We start from the raw sequence: 15,404 nt of genomic DNA on the forward strand, positions 1-15,404 counted from the left end.
AGGGACTGCATCATAACAGTTGCCATGGGTGCAATTTTAAATTTGTCAGCGATACAATTGTCACTTTATCTCTGTTCTTTCATGCCCTGGTCACCTGCATTATCTAAACACCAGGGTCTTTCCTCAGGTTGCTGTCTGTAGATATGGCCATTAGTTCTGCTCCTGTGCTTAAGAGAGAAATCCCAGGTCAGCGGAAGGCAGTGAGACAGAGGAGTGAATGACATCCTATCCAATTACTTGTCACCTCTACATAGGCTGGCACAGGGACTTGAGAAGACCACATGAGACAAGCAATTACACGGAAAAAGATTCTGATCACTGCAGAGGCATAGCACACCTCACATCCCCCACTGTTGTTTTCACATTTTAAAGTGATGCTGACTAAAGTACTGTGGCATTTATAAGTGTAAACACATTGATTTCAGCAAGAGCACCCCTCTGGGGATCTCACAAACAATCAAAGTGGGATCTATGTATATAAATGAGATCTTAGAGGAAATACAATATCCGCTTGGTAGATGAACTACCATGTCTCTCAAGGCTAGTTAATAGAATGACCAAGCATTGATTCTGTGGGGAGAAGAAGTTCTTTCTGAGTCTAAACATTGGTGTATTTTTAGTATGACAGCATGACATGCCAACGCTGCTAAAAGGAAATGTCACTGGATTCATCGCTCAAACTGAGGAAAGAAAAATGAGTTCCCTGTTGTGTTGTTTTGACATCATATGACACATGACCAAATACCCTCTGGTCACCTAAACAGTTTTCTTTTTTTCTTTTTTTTTTCTTTTTTGGACCTTTTGGTTTTAAAAAAAATTTTAAGGAAGAAAACTTACAGGAATCTGTCCTCTTTCGCTGACTTTTAAATCCTTTAACGGCCCTAGTTCCACAGTATTTTATGCTACTTATTTTAGTATAAAAGCCATGTCTCACAGTGTCATCATATATGCAAAGATATCAGCAATTATATTTGAAAGTTAATTGTTATCATCCCAAGGAGGAATGGGTCTATCTACAAAATGATAGTGTCTATAGAAATACACTAAGACTCAAATATAAAGAAACTATCTTCATACAACTCAGTCAGTAGGCAACCTGTAATAAGTCAGTCCAGGATCTCTATTAGGAAGCTATAGAAAGCCAGGAAAAAAAGGTTTCTGTGTGTGCTATTTCAAATATGTCTGCCACCTACAGCTTGTTTGCTTTCTTGACTTAACAAACAGAAAACTGTGTTTTCAGCAGCAACCATTTAAAATTCTCTGAGAGCTCTCACCCGTGGGCAACTCAACAATTGGCAAGGAAAAATGACTGTTAGAAGGGAAAATAAGGTGATCACAACTGAAAAATAATATTTGATTTCATCACACAGATACATCTATATAAGGGAAAAACAACAGAAAGAATAATGCATAACTATTTAAATCACTTGCCACTTTTTTAGGTACGCCTATTCAACTCTTTGTTACCATAAATATTGAATCACCCAATGACAGGACAGGAAATTACTGCATTTAGACATGTAGACATGATGAAGACAGTGACCTGGTAAAGATCATACTGAGTATCAGACTTGGGAACTAAGGTTATTAAGTGACTTAACCTCCTAAGACCCGAACTCTTTCATGGCATGCATTTTTAATTTCTCTTTGATATTTGGGCTGATTGGGACCCGATGAATGTAAAAACAAAGAATCAATAGAAAAGGGACAGTATAATGTCCTCGTAAGTGGACATCAGGCCCTTTTGAGCAACATTCAGTATTTTGGTCTAAATAACCCAAAATGTGATGTCCACAAATGTGGACGCCAGGTCCTGGGAGGGTAAATGCGACATGGTTGTTGGTACCACATGGGCTGGTTTGCTTGGGTTTTCCCACACAAGCATGTCTAGGGTTTACAGAGAATGATCTAAAAAAGATGGTGACAGGAAGTAAATCAATCGACCACTTGTTACAACCAAGATATGTGCAACTCCGAATGCACATCATGGTAAAGACCACAACATTTGCCCCTTCTGCCAGGTTCACCAAAATTGCATAAGAGAATACTGGAAAAAATTTTCTGGTCTTATGCAAATTTGGTTCAAAAAACATGGATCCATCTAACCTTGTATCAATGGCTGGAGTTGCAGTTAGTGTAATGGTGTGGGGACATTGTCTTGGCATGGTTTAGGGTTCTTATTACCAATTGACCTTCATTTTAACACCACAGCTTACCTGATCATTATTGCTGACCACAGTGTGCACATCACCAGATCTTAATCCAATAGAGTTCCTTTGGGATGTAAACATGTGTAACAGGAGAGAATCTTGGGGTTTGTGTCTGACCCAAGGATATTTGGGAGGCAGACTGGAGCAGCCAGGAATCGAACCACTAACCTTCCAATATTGATCGATAGATAAATAGTCAGAAAACAAAAGTTTGTACGTGCTTCTAAACAGAAAAAAGAAAGAAAATTAAAAAATGATTTGAACACAAGCTGGTCATACTGTAGATTCCTGTTATTTATTTTTGTAGCCTTATACCTATAACTGATGTGCAGTTATTTTCCGTAGTGCACAAAGTACTATTATTTCTAGAGCCTGAAACACCACTAAGTAGTTTGTTTTGCTTTAGTTAAAAAATGAAAATATCTGGGAAATAGAAATATAATATATCAGAAGGAGCATAGCTTTGTTATGATGGTTATTATTTCTCAGGGGTGAACCATACTTTGCTGTTTGCCTGCCATGCATTTTGGAAAATCTCACTTCACTGTGTGATAACTCTGAAGAAGTCATGATTGATCATCCACTTAGAAATCTTCATCATCAAGATTTATCGGAGCTTGGATTTAAAAAAAAAAAAACATAAATCAGAACAGAGGACAGTGGTTTCCTACTTTAGGGTTTTTATTGTATCTTTTTTCAGTGTCATGCAGGGATGTTTGATTTTCCTCTTTGCTAAACATTATATTTTATTTTAAAAGCACATTCTTTGGTCAAAAACTGGATAGTCTTACAGTGTTTATTTATTTATTTACTTTTATGGATTGGCCCAAGTGGGCATTACATCACTCAGTGGGCACAGCATGTGTTAGTGTTGTCTAGTGTTTATACTGTTGGCCATTTAAAAAGTGATTAGCTATTCAAGTAGGTCTGGCATGGATGCTGTGGGCCTGAATACTAAATTATAACAAAAGCTTAGTGGGGCATTGTGTATAGTACTGCAGCCCCAAGGAACATAATTCATAAGTTTGGGATGTTAAAGCTACATTTGATGCTTTTTCCCTGCAGATAATCCAAGCACATTAAGTATCTCATTGTCAATCCAAAACAAAAGTGCTATAATACATTCACTTATTGAGCATTTATGGAAATATATGATTTATATTCAAGCGCGAAGGTCAAACATCTCTCAGAAGTGGCTCATTTTTTATCATCACACAAAGTTTTTATTTTTAGCTCGGGGTCATCAGTGTTATTGTCACTTAATTTGCCTGATGATGATATTTTGCACATATTTTTCTCCGGATGTCCTTCTAACCTGCTACATAAACACTGCGCATTCGTGTTTGTGTAGCATGTAAGGAGAAATGAGCTGATTCAGGCCTTCGGGAGATGGATCGAGTGGCTGATGATAATTTGATGAATTTCTGCATATATTAATGTTGTAAGTGAATATGAACCACAGTGCTCATAAATTACAACTGATGGAAGTGTGTCACTGGGGATAGCTTTGCGCATAATTAGGCTCGGTGGCATAGGTATTTAATTAAAAGTGTTGTGACAAAGGACGCATGTGTACAAACAGTGAAGCTTAACTGAGGGAGATAAGTTGAAGATGGATGGCAAGTAAATTCACTACATCCTTGTGAGGAAATGTACGAAAAGCTGCAGCATGATAAGAGAATGACCGATAATCAAATATTACCAACAGTGAAATAGTTTAATTAAGAAGCTTGCCCAAAACAAGTTTTATATACTATTATTTACACAAATGTTTGAAAAAGTACAGAAGATAGACTATATAATCAGTCATAGGCCAACAAAAATACTCTTAGACTTAGATTTTAAAGGCAGTATACCAAGGAAAAAATACCACCATGTCTTTACAGAATAGTGTTTGGTTGTCTAAAATAATATAAATAATAAAAATATATGCATTTGGGGTGCCAGTTTAGCTCAGTGGGCTGAGCAGGCGACCATAGCAGGTGGCCGCCCCGGGTTCGAGTCTGACCCACAGCCTTTTGCTGCATGTCTCCCCCTCTCTTTCCCTCTGCTTTCCTGTCAGTCTTCACTGCATCTATCTAATCAAGCTGAAAAAAGCCAATAATATTTCTAAATTTTATATATATATATATATATATATAGGTAGATAGATATTAGATAGATTGATAGATAGATTCATATACATATATGCATTTCTGTAGGTTATACATTAACAAACCTAAAATAGCCGAAAGAAGTTCATACAGCAAGTACACCAGCCTGTGATCCTACAGGGTGTTTTTTTCCCCACTGACCTGAATCAGTGATGCTTTTACCAAATGTAATTAAATGGACAAGAGAGCCAAGCATTTCAACAGTAGCGAGTGCGGTTGCTGTTTAGGAGACAGTTTATTGCTCTTTTCTTTGCTGCTTCTTTCCCTCATCTGTCTGGTTTCGGGGCAGAGTGGAAATTGCTTTTGTTGTGTTACTTGCTATTATCGTACAGCTTTAGCATCATTTGTCTAACTTAAGGGTTGAACTGAACGCTGCTGAGGAAGATAATACGTGTTCAGTCACACTACACTGGCTAAGTTTAATTTCTGCATTTTCCCATAATGTAGTGATGTCTGCTCATCTGCTTTTGCTTCATTCAATTTCAGTTTTCAAACTGAATGGTAAATATAGCAGGAGCTCAATGGGTGCCGGGGCCCCCAGAGGTGCGAGCAAGGTGACTAAGTGCAACGGGAATGAAGGAGCTGTGGGCAACTGGTTCCTCCTGAGGGGCTGACAGATGCTGATGCTGACAGATCGAGAGAGTGATTATTCAGAGCTTAGAAGATGAACTAGTGCTTGTGTTAGCTGGCTCCCCTTGCAGCAGAATCACTCCCAATCACACCTCCATAAATCAAGCACTCACACCCTGGCACAGTTTGAAAACAGCACTACTGAGCAAAGGTGGTCATGCCGATGAAAGGGTGTTTATCATGAAAGAGTGCCACTAGTGACCACAAAGGCTGTATGCATACTTGGAAGAAACATGGGTGCTTGCGACCCTGAACATCTGTAACCTTAATTTTGACTAACTATTCAAATTGTATTTCTGTAACTTCTGAACTCTTGGCAGCTTTGACTGAAGTGTAAAGGTCCCAAAGTGTAAGTAGTGAGTAAAGTAGTGCTGTAACAGAAACAACCACAGCCCCTCTCCAATAAACCTCTGCTTAATCCCAAATCATTATGGTATCTCCAATGAGGTATAAAAAGGCAAATAAACAAGCCAAACTGCACGTCTAATGAAGCACAGACGGTGCAAACTTTTTTCACTTTGAAATATGCAGAAAACATTCAAATTACATTTAACAACCTCTGTGTTTACTGAACCAGACACAAACGGTAAGGTAATTGCACCTCTTTACATGAAAATGTATATACAACTCCATATGTTTATTTCCATCTAAAATGCTGCACTTAGCTTTTTTTGAGTTCTTAGCCAAATCAGGAATTCATTTATTCATCCTTGCAGTGTTAAAATCTCACTGTAAATTAAAGTTGCATAATATGTTAAGTTTAAATGCTCTGTATGACTTGCAGTGGCCGATATGTGATGTGGTTCTGGGAGTGGGTCTGTTGGAAGATTAAAACACTCTGTCATTCTTTTTTTTTAATCAAATTCTGAAGCAATTACTGGGTCTGTCTTTGTTTCTCAATATGCCCCCATGCGTTTTTTTCAATGTTTAACGGCAAAGAGAAAGAAACTTTATTTTGAAGAGTTCTGTGCAAACATAAGTGAGCAAATAGCCAAAGAGAGCCAATAGGACACTCAAGTCCAACATACCAATGAAATAAAACATCTCATTTGTTTTCTTGTTTATTTTTGTGTTTATGTTTTGATTTTTTTGAAAACAAGTGAAAAAAAATGCCCTTTCTTGTGTTTGATTTTTTATCTTAACAAAAAGAACAAAAATAAAGTGTTAGAAGAAACAAGCAAACAACAAAAAGAAACATGGTATCACAATCAACTGTATTTCTACCTTTAGAGCTTCAGCAGCAGCAGCATTTTCAGTTTGATACGTTGTACCTTTGATGCAAACATGATCTATGATCAGAATAATATATTAGTGACAGTCTCATTAGCATCACAGTGCCAGGACAAAGAAACTCAACATTGTGCTTCAATGAACTGTGAATAAAAATGTGTACTTTAGACTATTCCTACATTAAGCAAACAAACAAAGGAGCCTTAAAATGCTAGCTATAGGCCAGGAAGCAAAGTGTTAACAACAGATTTCTCTGGCATGAAAAGACATAAAACAGTTTGAACAGGTTGTCATTCGAAAGCAATTTGGGAAGCAGTAGGATCTCATTATTACATCAATTTAATTCCAATTAGAAGAAATGAATCAAATTATCTTTTTCATAGCATGTGGCAAAATAACTAAGAACGTGACTGACGAAGATAATCACATCATATCAGGAAATTGATTTATGTCTACCGGTACTTCTTTTAATGATGAGGACAAAGAGGTTAAAAATGTATTTAAGATTTGTTGGGCTTGGTATTCAAAACTTAACATTTTATAAAAACCGACAATCGGCTACTGTTTTTGTTGAGACATAATCTATATATTTGTTACATTTAAATACAAATGTCACTGCATTGTTTGTAACTAAAACCCCAGATGAAGAAAATAACCCCAGCATCTGATACAACTCTTTTTGGTAATATTCATCAATATATTTGTCACATATTTAACTACAAATATGATTGGCTCATTAATTTTAAAAAAAAGTCCTATTTGAATAAAATGATGAGGGTCTGATGCAGCCCTTAGCTAATTAACAAGAAACTGAAAAAGTCCCGACACAGGTTAGACACCCTAGTCCTCTGGATTAATGTCTTAGTTTTGAGCCACTCCCCTAACACACCCATTTCTTTCTAACTTTTTGGGTTATAGTTACCTGATGTGAACCAAAGAATTTCTGTGTTCACAACAACAAGGGTCATCAAATATTAATTATATTTATTTGTGTGCCTCTGAATTTACACCCATTATTTGCCACCATCCCTTAATGTGAGTAAAGAGTTCATTGCCATTTCACATAGTTCTTTGAAAGCAGGTGACTCAGATCTTCTGAGACAAAAATATCTGACTGGGTGTTTGTGAGCTGACCCTTTTGAGTGATCAATATTACATTTCCTTAATTATTAAGCAGAAATTTCTTTCCTAAATGTTGCTAGCACTGGTTAATTGATTGACATATTAAGACAATTCAACCTTATGGTTTGTTAAACAAGTTCAAAAGCATCTAATTTATCATTTTTGTTTGAAAGATCTCTTAAAATCACCATTGTACACCATTTCACCTTTGCAGACATTACATGTAAGCATTTGCATGCTTTTACTGTTAAAGGAGAGGCTTTGTTGTAATGAAGTAATAATACAAATTATAATAATGATAATAACGGCCCGCATAATTCAAGTTAATAGCATATCTTATCATAATACCCAAGTGAACTCCTAACCATACTATACGTGACCAAAAATACTGATCAGTTTGAGCTCAAGAACCTAAAAATGAATTTAATCCCTTGTGACAAAGAAACTGATCTTGTATTTTCTTTATATTGATGTCCGCCACTGGTTTGATTACTTTGTGTTCCTTTGTTCCTTTTTTCCTCAGTTCATGAATAAAGCAATCATGGAGGTTAAGTGAATGGCCTTGAATTTTGCTTGATTGCAAGCTGCCAGATTGCTGCAATTTAAATCATTTTTCCCCTAAAGCTTCAGTTTTTAATGAAAATGCCCTCTCTGTGTGTTTTTTCTTTGCTGCAGGCCAGTGGGGTCAGTGTACCGGTGAGGAGTGTGGCTCTGGTGGGGTTCAGACAAGGACAATATGGTGCATCCACATGGAGGGCTGGACCACCCATCACTCCCACTGCCATCACATGGAGAAACCAGAAAGCCAGAGACAGTGTTTTAAAGTCTGCGACTGGCACCAGGACCTCTTCGAGTGGGAGGCGTCAGAGTGGGGGAGCTGTGTTCTTGTTCCTTTCTTTTCCAATGAGCTCAAGTTGAGGGCAACTGAGTGCATTACAGCACAGCATGGGATCCAGAGGCGCAAAGTCTACTGCGTACGCACCTCAAATCGGACCACAGTCAGTTCGAGGATATGTGAATTCTTTTCCCAAAAACCACCTGTGGAGCAGGCATGCCTTGTCCCCTGCCCCCAGGACTGTGTGGTTTCAGACTTCAACTCTTGGTCAAGTTGCAGCAAAACCTGCGGTGCTGGCCTGCAGCATCGGACTCGACATGTTCTGGCCACATCAATGTATGGAGGGGCAAACTGCCCCAACCTAACTGAGACCAGGACTTGTTCCAGCCATGTTGACTGCCCGGCTGGGGAGGACGAGTACCAGTACAGCCTTAAAGTAGGGGCCTGGAGTGAGTGCCGAATGCCCCATCACAAGGATGCGCTATTAAGTGGAAGGACCACAGTGGACTTCAGTACTATGTCCAACGAGAACAACACAGCCACGCTGCACACACTAGCTTCTCACCAGCATTTCCATCACACCCACCACCACCTTGCTCATGCGCACATTAAGTACCCCGCGTCGTGGGAACTAGAAGTGGGATACCAGACACGACATGTTCGCTGTACAAGAAGTGATGGCAAAAATGCTATGCTGAGGTAAGCAACATGCTTCAAACCATAAAGAATAGGAAAATCATCTTAATATGGTAATGTGGATTGAAGTTGAGACATATTGATGCATTTTTCACAAAAATTAGGAATACTTGTGCCTTTTTCATTCATTATGCCCCCAAAGTGGCCACCCTACCACTTCACAACTCTTCAATGCAAAATTCCATCAGTTGCACGATCGTTTAAACTTTTCTTGGTAGATTTCTTACTGTACTTTAAATCTTCAGGTCCCCGGCACTGTGCTGCATTAGAATCTATAACATTTTCTTTGCCATCCTTCACAGTTGGTTGAAAAATGCTCTTTTTGAAAGCTGTCTTTGGTCTGCGCCAAACACATCTACTTTAACCACCGTCAAAAAGTTGTATGCTGGATTTGTCTTTCCAGAGTACATTATTTAACCCCCCACTGCAAAAAAAAAAAAACCCTTCTCTCCCCCTATGGTTCATTGGCAAAATACTTTCTCCTGACACATCCCCCATGATTTTCAAATTTCTGAAATATTTATCAGATAGTATACACTTACAGTTTGACAAAGACAGTTTGTTCATCCTAGAATAAAATGCAGGTTTTACAAGAAACTGTTTTTCAGATGCACTGCTCTAAGGCTGACATTGCTGGGGCAATCAATCCTGGAAGAATCGGCAGTTCTTTGAAATCAACAATACATGTAAAAAAGTTTGCTTTTCGTTTCTTTTTCCCACTGGGATCCACAAACCCATTTTTCCCTCTGTCAGACCACATACCTCAATGGTATAGAAAGACTGATTCCACCTGTTACCCCCTAAGGACATTCTAATAATTTGCACCAAATAGAACCCCCGATTCTAATTTTCTGGATTTCAAGGTGTGATAAATGTTGTGGTGCACCTGATTTGTTCTCATATGAAAACAGCAGTGCTGTATAATATTTCTTTCTTCTTGTGTGTTTTTTTTTTTTTTTTGTACTGTATCCAAGCGGAAATGTTTGCAGGTTTAATAATGAAAGGAAATACCTGTAGTTTGTTTCTCTTTCATCAGTTTACTTTTCCTCTGATAAAGCGTGTGGAGAGTTTTAAAAATTATAGGAGCTGAATGTTGTTGTCTGTCAGGCAAAATAATCCTAATGGACATTTTTTTTAATAAAAGAGAGGCGTAATCAATGCTCACCACCTCTCATGAGATGTATTCAGTGAAATAAAATGGTTTTTATTGATGGTGGTTATTTATTCAATTATTACTAGATTATATGAGGGCTGATGTTTGACCAGCATTTCAGCAAGGAAGGGAGGCATTATTGTGTTAAATGTCAAGTGTTGCCCCGTTCCACTCTCTGCTGTTAGAGCTAACCTTGGTATTTGGATTTGATAAGAATGGATTTTTCTGCACGTACTCGCACACAAAGCAAAAAGCAGAGCACACACAAATGCACACCTACACATGCTGTGTCTCACACACACACAAACACAAATACACAGTAACAAACAACATTCTGTCTTGTGTTTTTTTGCTTTGTTTTGTTTTTCTCATACAGAAAGAAAATCATTGCATGTATATTACATTGATTAAATGCCACCATACCATTTTCTTGGTGTAAAGTGTCACTATTAGCTGGCTGTTAAAATCCATTTCTGACTGCCATCATTGTTTCAGGGACCACATTTCAATCATGTTGTTTCAATTAAGCCTTTTTATTGCTCCATATTGCTTTTTTATTTATAATAAGGCATACTACATTGAAGTTGTACAGCATTTAATTGTCATATCAATTTTCTTGTGATTGCTCTTGCTTGTTGCCATTTTGGACAGAGTAGTTTAAAAGTCGTTTATCTTGCCACACATCTCTTTTCATTGACATGTTTTTTTTTTTTTTTTGTGTGTGTGTGGTTTGAAAAAAGGATTTTATTTTGCATTGCTTGATTAGCACTTATTTTATCTAAGGAGGTGTGGCGCTTTTGAAATAGATTTCCCACGTGTATTGTGCTTCATTTTTCTCAACTTACAGCCTCATTACAAGGAGAAAGTCTAAAAATTATCTTGTATCTCAATAACCTGACTAATTCAACTTCCAAGATTAGCCAACAAAAACTGTAATTGGATGAGAAAACACATGCTTTTCGTTTGGGATTAGCCTATTAAATGGCCATAGTCTGGTTATCGTAGCTAAGGATATGGCTGATTTAGGCTTACCACCCCCACCCAGATGGCTCACTGGGTTATGACTTCATTTATGGGGTCATTATACAGTGGTGAAATAGATCACACATGAGCTTTTGCTGATAGAGCTTTTTTCTGATAGAGCGACAAAAGTCAATTCTTGGCAGTCCCAGATTTACTACTGGTACAAGTTGACTGTACTTTTCCCCAGGAGATCAGTGTTTGTGCCATGTGATATTGTTGTTGTTTTTTTAAACTCTCATTTCCATTTATTTCCATGTCACTCTTTTAGTTTTTGTCACACAAAAGACTATCATGCAGAGGACGTATGGGTCAGTTACATGGTTTGGCACTATAGTGGGTTGAACAGCAGCAGCAGCAGCAGCAGTTTAATGGGATAATAGCATTAAAATCATGACTAATGACTTGTGCTTGTGCTTGGTTAACATCTCTGAGTGAGCATATCAGCTCTTTGTGGCACTTGTGTAAAAGATTGACTTTGTCTTGAGATCTGTGTTAACAGGATGTACTTTAAATTCTTGAGTGGAAGAAGTAAAGGTCATTTATTCAACAACAAATCAACATAACCACTTGCTCATAGGGTCTCATACCTCTCCATCGGCAAATCCAATTAAATTCCAACAACATCTATTTATAGCTTGCTTTGTGTACAACTGCACTCTCAAACTTTAAAGGGGTCACAAAGATATCATGTTATGAAATTAAATTTCCTTGACGTGACAGTAATTTACTCTCCTCAATCTGCAGCCTCTGTACGAAGGACAAATCCCCACTGACCTTCCAAACATGCGTGATCCCCAAAGACTGTCAGACATCCGATTGGTCATCGTGGAGCCCCTGCTCTAAGACCTGCCGGTCCACCGACCTATCCCCTGGCTACCGCCTCCGGTCACGGATCATGACTCAGATCACAGTTGGCGGGGGGAAGCGATGTCCTGCCCTTGAGGAAAAAGAAGCTTGCAATATCATAGGCGATTTACTTCCAAACTGCCCCAGGTAATTTTTTTTTTTTTTTTTTTAAATAGAGATCATCTTTATTGCTTCTTAAGGCCACAATCTTCAAATGAACGTTCTTTTCATTTGCAGTTTCACCAATGCACCAAATGAGGGTTTTTAATTTGGCTTCTTGGAACAAATTCACCTTAATAATTATGAGAGAAAGCCTAGAGGTTAAAATATTTATGACTTTACTATTGAATTGATTTGTGCACACTGTTTTTTTTAGCATCATTTTAATTATCTTGTGGCAGCCACAATAATCTTGTGTACTGTAGGGAGCCCCATAGACATGACATGATAAAAAGAGGCCTTGACAGAATGCCATTGTATTGGGGCATTTGGGTTACGATAGGATTTAGCTAATATAACATGCACACAACAAAGTAGTCAATGGAGAATTACTTTCCCTGCTGGTAGATTTTGTTTTATTTGCTGAATCTACACTGAGTGCCTGAGAGCAGAGGATTTACATGATTAGGGAAAACTCATTACGGAAATTAAGCATTTGATAGATTACTACAGGCTGTTGTTCTGGAAAACTCTTCAAATATTATTGCTTTCTGCATCACTGCATTTTTCATAGATGAAACCAAACATTTGTTTAGAAGTTTTGAAATCAAAATAATCACCCCCCACCCCCACACCCCCTTCTTCTGACATACTGTGAGAGATGCTTTTGCCAGAGACTGCTCTCACTAATTTGTCTTTTGCTTTGTGTGACTCTTTGAAAGCAACTGGCACGGCTTTGTGTATACTGAGGCTTTATCCTTCTTAAGTACGATCATTTATCAATTTATTTCTTAATGGATTACAACTTTGTTTTTGAAAATACATAAACAAGTGTTGACTTTTTGTAATACATATCAAACAGTGGCTCCATCACTGATTCAATTTATCAGCTTTTAACTCATTAACATTGCAAATATAACTAATTAGCATCCTTGCATGCTCTGTTAGGTATGTGTGGAGGACCACTGACTGGGGCGAATGTCGGATTCTACCCTTACTGAGCCAGCAGAACCGGAGACTGGCAAACATCAGCCTTTTATGTGGAGGGGGCATCCAGACCAGGAAGCCCTACTGTGTTCAAGTCCCTGATGCCTCAGCACCACATCACAGAAAGGAGGGTAAGGTGAAAAATGCCTTTATTTCAGTTGACCTTGGGCTTGCTGGAAAAACACAGTGACTCAAGAGATGCACCATAAATAATTTTCCATGGTTTGTTTGTGGTTTACATTATTAAGGTGAATGCAATGAGCAGAAAAATACAAACCTAATTCCCACAATATTTGGATGCTGTTTTAAATGTAAATTAAAAAATGTAAATAAAACCTTTAAACAATAGTCTGTAAATATCTGGGAGCCAAGAAAACCTGTTGCTGGACTTTAAGAAGAGGAGTGTTGCCCTTTTCTTGCCTGATAAAAGATTCTAGGTGCTCAACAGTCCTGGGTGTTTGCTGTCATATTTTGCACTCCATCATACATCAAGTGTTTTCAGTTGGGGGAAGGTGTGTACTGCAGGCACCAGGAGTCTTCTGCTACAAAGCTATGCTTTTCCAGCAGCTACAACACATGGTTTAGCATCGTCTTGCTGAAATATGCAAGGGTCATCCTTGAAAAAAGGAGCGTATGTAGCTGTAAAACCAGCGTATGCCTTTAAGCATTGATGTGAAAGGTACGGGGGTCGTCTGAATGTACGAAGGTGCACTGATGGACCCCCATACTATCAAAGATGCAGGCTTTTTCAGTGAGCACTGATAACAAGCTCGTCGCTGCCTCTCCTCTTTAGTTCAGAGGGCACGACATCCATATTTTACAGAAAGCACTTCAAATTTCAATTCTGACCACAGAAGAGTTTTGCACTTTCCCTCAGTCCATTTTAAATGAGCTTTGGCCCAGACAGCATGGTGGCATTTATGAATCACGTTCACATATGGCTTCTTCTTTGCATGATAGAGCTTTAGCCTGCATTTGTGGATGGCACGCTGAACTGCACTCACAGACAATGATTTCTGAAGTGTTCTTGAGCCCATGCAGTGATTTCCATGATGCAATTATGACTGCTTTTAATACAGCGAGGCCTGAGAGCCATAGGATCATGGGCAACCAGTGTGGATCTACAGCCTTCTCTCTTGATTTCTCCAGATTCTCTGAATGTTTTGATGATATTATGTACTGTAAATGATGGGATATCCACAATTTGATGTCTTAAATTGTTCCAAAATTTACACACACAGTTTTTTTTGCACATTGTTGAAGCTCTATCATCTCTACCTCTGAAAAGCTTTGTCTCTCTAAGATGTTCTTTTTATATTCAGTCATGGTACTGACCGGTTGCTAATTAAACTAACTAGTTGCAAAATGTTCCTCCAGCTGTTTCTTTTTAGTACCACTTACTTTTCCAGCCTTTTAAGAGACATGTTGTTGCCATCAAATCCAAAATAGTTTTAGGTACGAAACAAAAAATGATAAACATTCTTCATTGCTGTAACTGATATGTGTTCTAAGTACAACTAGAAAGAGTCTTTTACCAAGGTACAATACAATATAAGATCTCAAATTCAAATTTTATTTGTCACACACACACAACCATACACAGTATGACATGGGGGTGAAATGCTTGTAGCTGTACAATGCCGGACCATTAAATGACAGAAGAAAAGTTTTACAATATTTACAATTTACAGTTTACTACAAAAATTTACAAATTAACTTAGGAATTTACAGTAAAGAATGTGCAAATAGCAGAAGAGATTATAAAGATAAGGATTATAAATTATAGGAATTATAGGATTATAGGAAATGTGTGGTGACGTGTGTGAGAGTCCAGTCTTATAGTGACGTGTTTGGGAGAGTCCAGTCCTACACCTGGTTCAGGCCCCGAATAGCCTGGGGGAAGAAGCTCCTCCTCATTCTCTCTGTTTTGGCCTTAAGGGAGCGGAAGCGCTTCCCAGACCTCAACAGTGAGAAGAGTCCATTGTTGGGATGGGAGAGGTCCATCATAATCTTCCTAGCTTTGGACTTGCACCGCTTGGTGTAGATGGACAGCAGGTCAGGGAGCTCTGAATGAATGATGCGTTCTGCCGAGCGCACCACCCTTTGCAGATCTCGTCTGTCCTGCTTGGTGCTGTTCCCAAACCAGGTGCAGATGTTTGCCGTCAGGACGCTCTCGATGGTGCAGGAGTAGAAGTTCTTGAGCACCTTCAGTGGCAGATGGAAGTCTCTAAGTCTTCTGAGGAAGAAGAGACGCTGACGGGCTTTCTTAACCAGGGAGTTGATGTGGCAGGACCATGACAGGTCCTGAGTGATGCGGACACCCAGGTATTGGAAACTGTCCACTCTCTCCACTGGCGTGC

At 38.6% G+C, this 15,404-nt stretch overlaps 1 protein-coding gene across 1 annotated transcript in view; it reads left to right on the top strand.

Moving 5' to 3' along the window:
- thsd7ba (thrombospondin, type I, domain containing 7Ba) overlaps positions 1–15,404 on the top strand; it is a 191,172-nt gene that overhangs the window by 72,067 nt on the left and 103,701 nt on the right. Inside the window, exons 4-6 of the mRNA XM_086266240.1 lie at positions 8,021–8,879; positions 11,797–12,045; positions 13,006–13,175. Of these exons, the coding sequence (XP_086122366.1) occupies positions 8,021–8,879; positions 11,797–12,045; positions 13,006–13,175 (1,278 nt within the window). The remainder of the gene's footprint in view (positions 1–8,020; positions 8,880–11,796; positions 12,046–13,005; positions 13,176–15,404) is intronic.

The sequence above is a fragment of the Aulonocara sp. 'chitande type north' Nkhata Bay genome, linkage group LG16 (assembly GCF_057382095.1).
Source record: "Aulonocara sp. 'chitande type north' Nkhata Bay isolate Kocher_YH1m ecotype deep benthic linkage group LG16, A_spYH_male_GT1.1, whole genome shotgun sequence".
Classification (NCBI taxonomy): domain Eukaryota; kingdom Metazoa; phylum Chordata; class Actinopteri; order Cichliformes; family Cichlidae; genus Aulonocara; species Aulonocara sp. 'chitande type north' Nkhata Bay.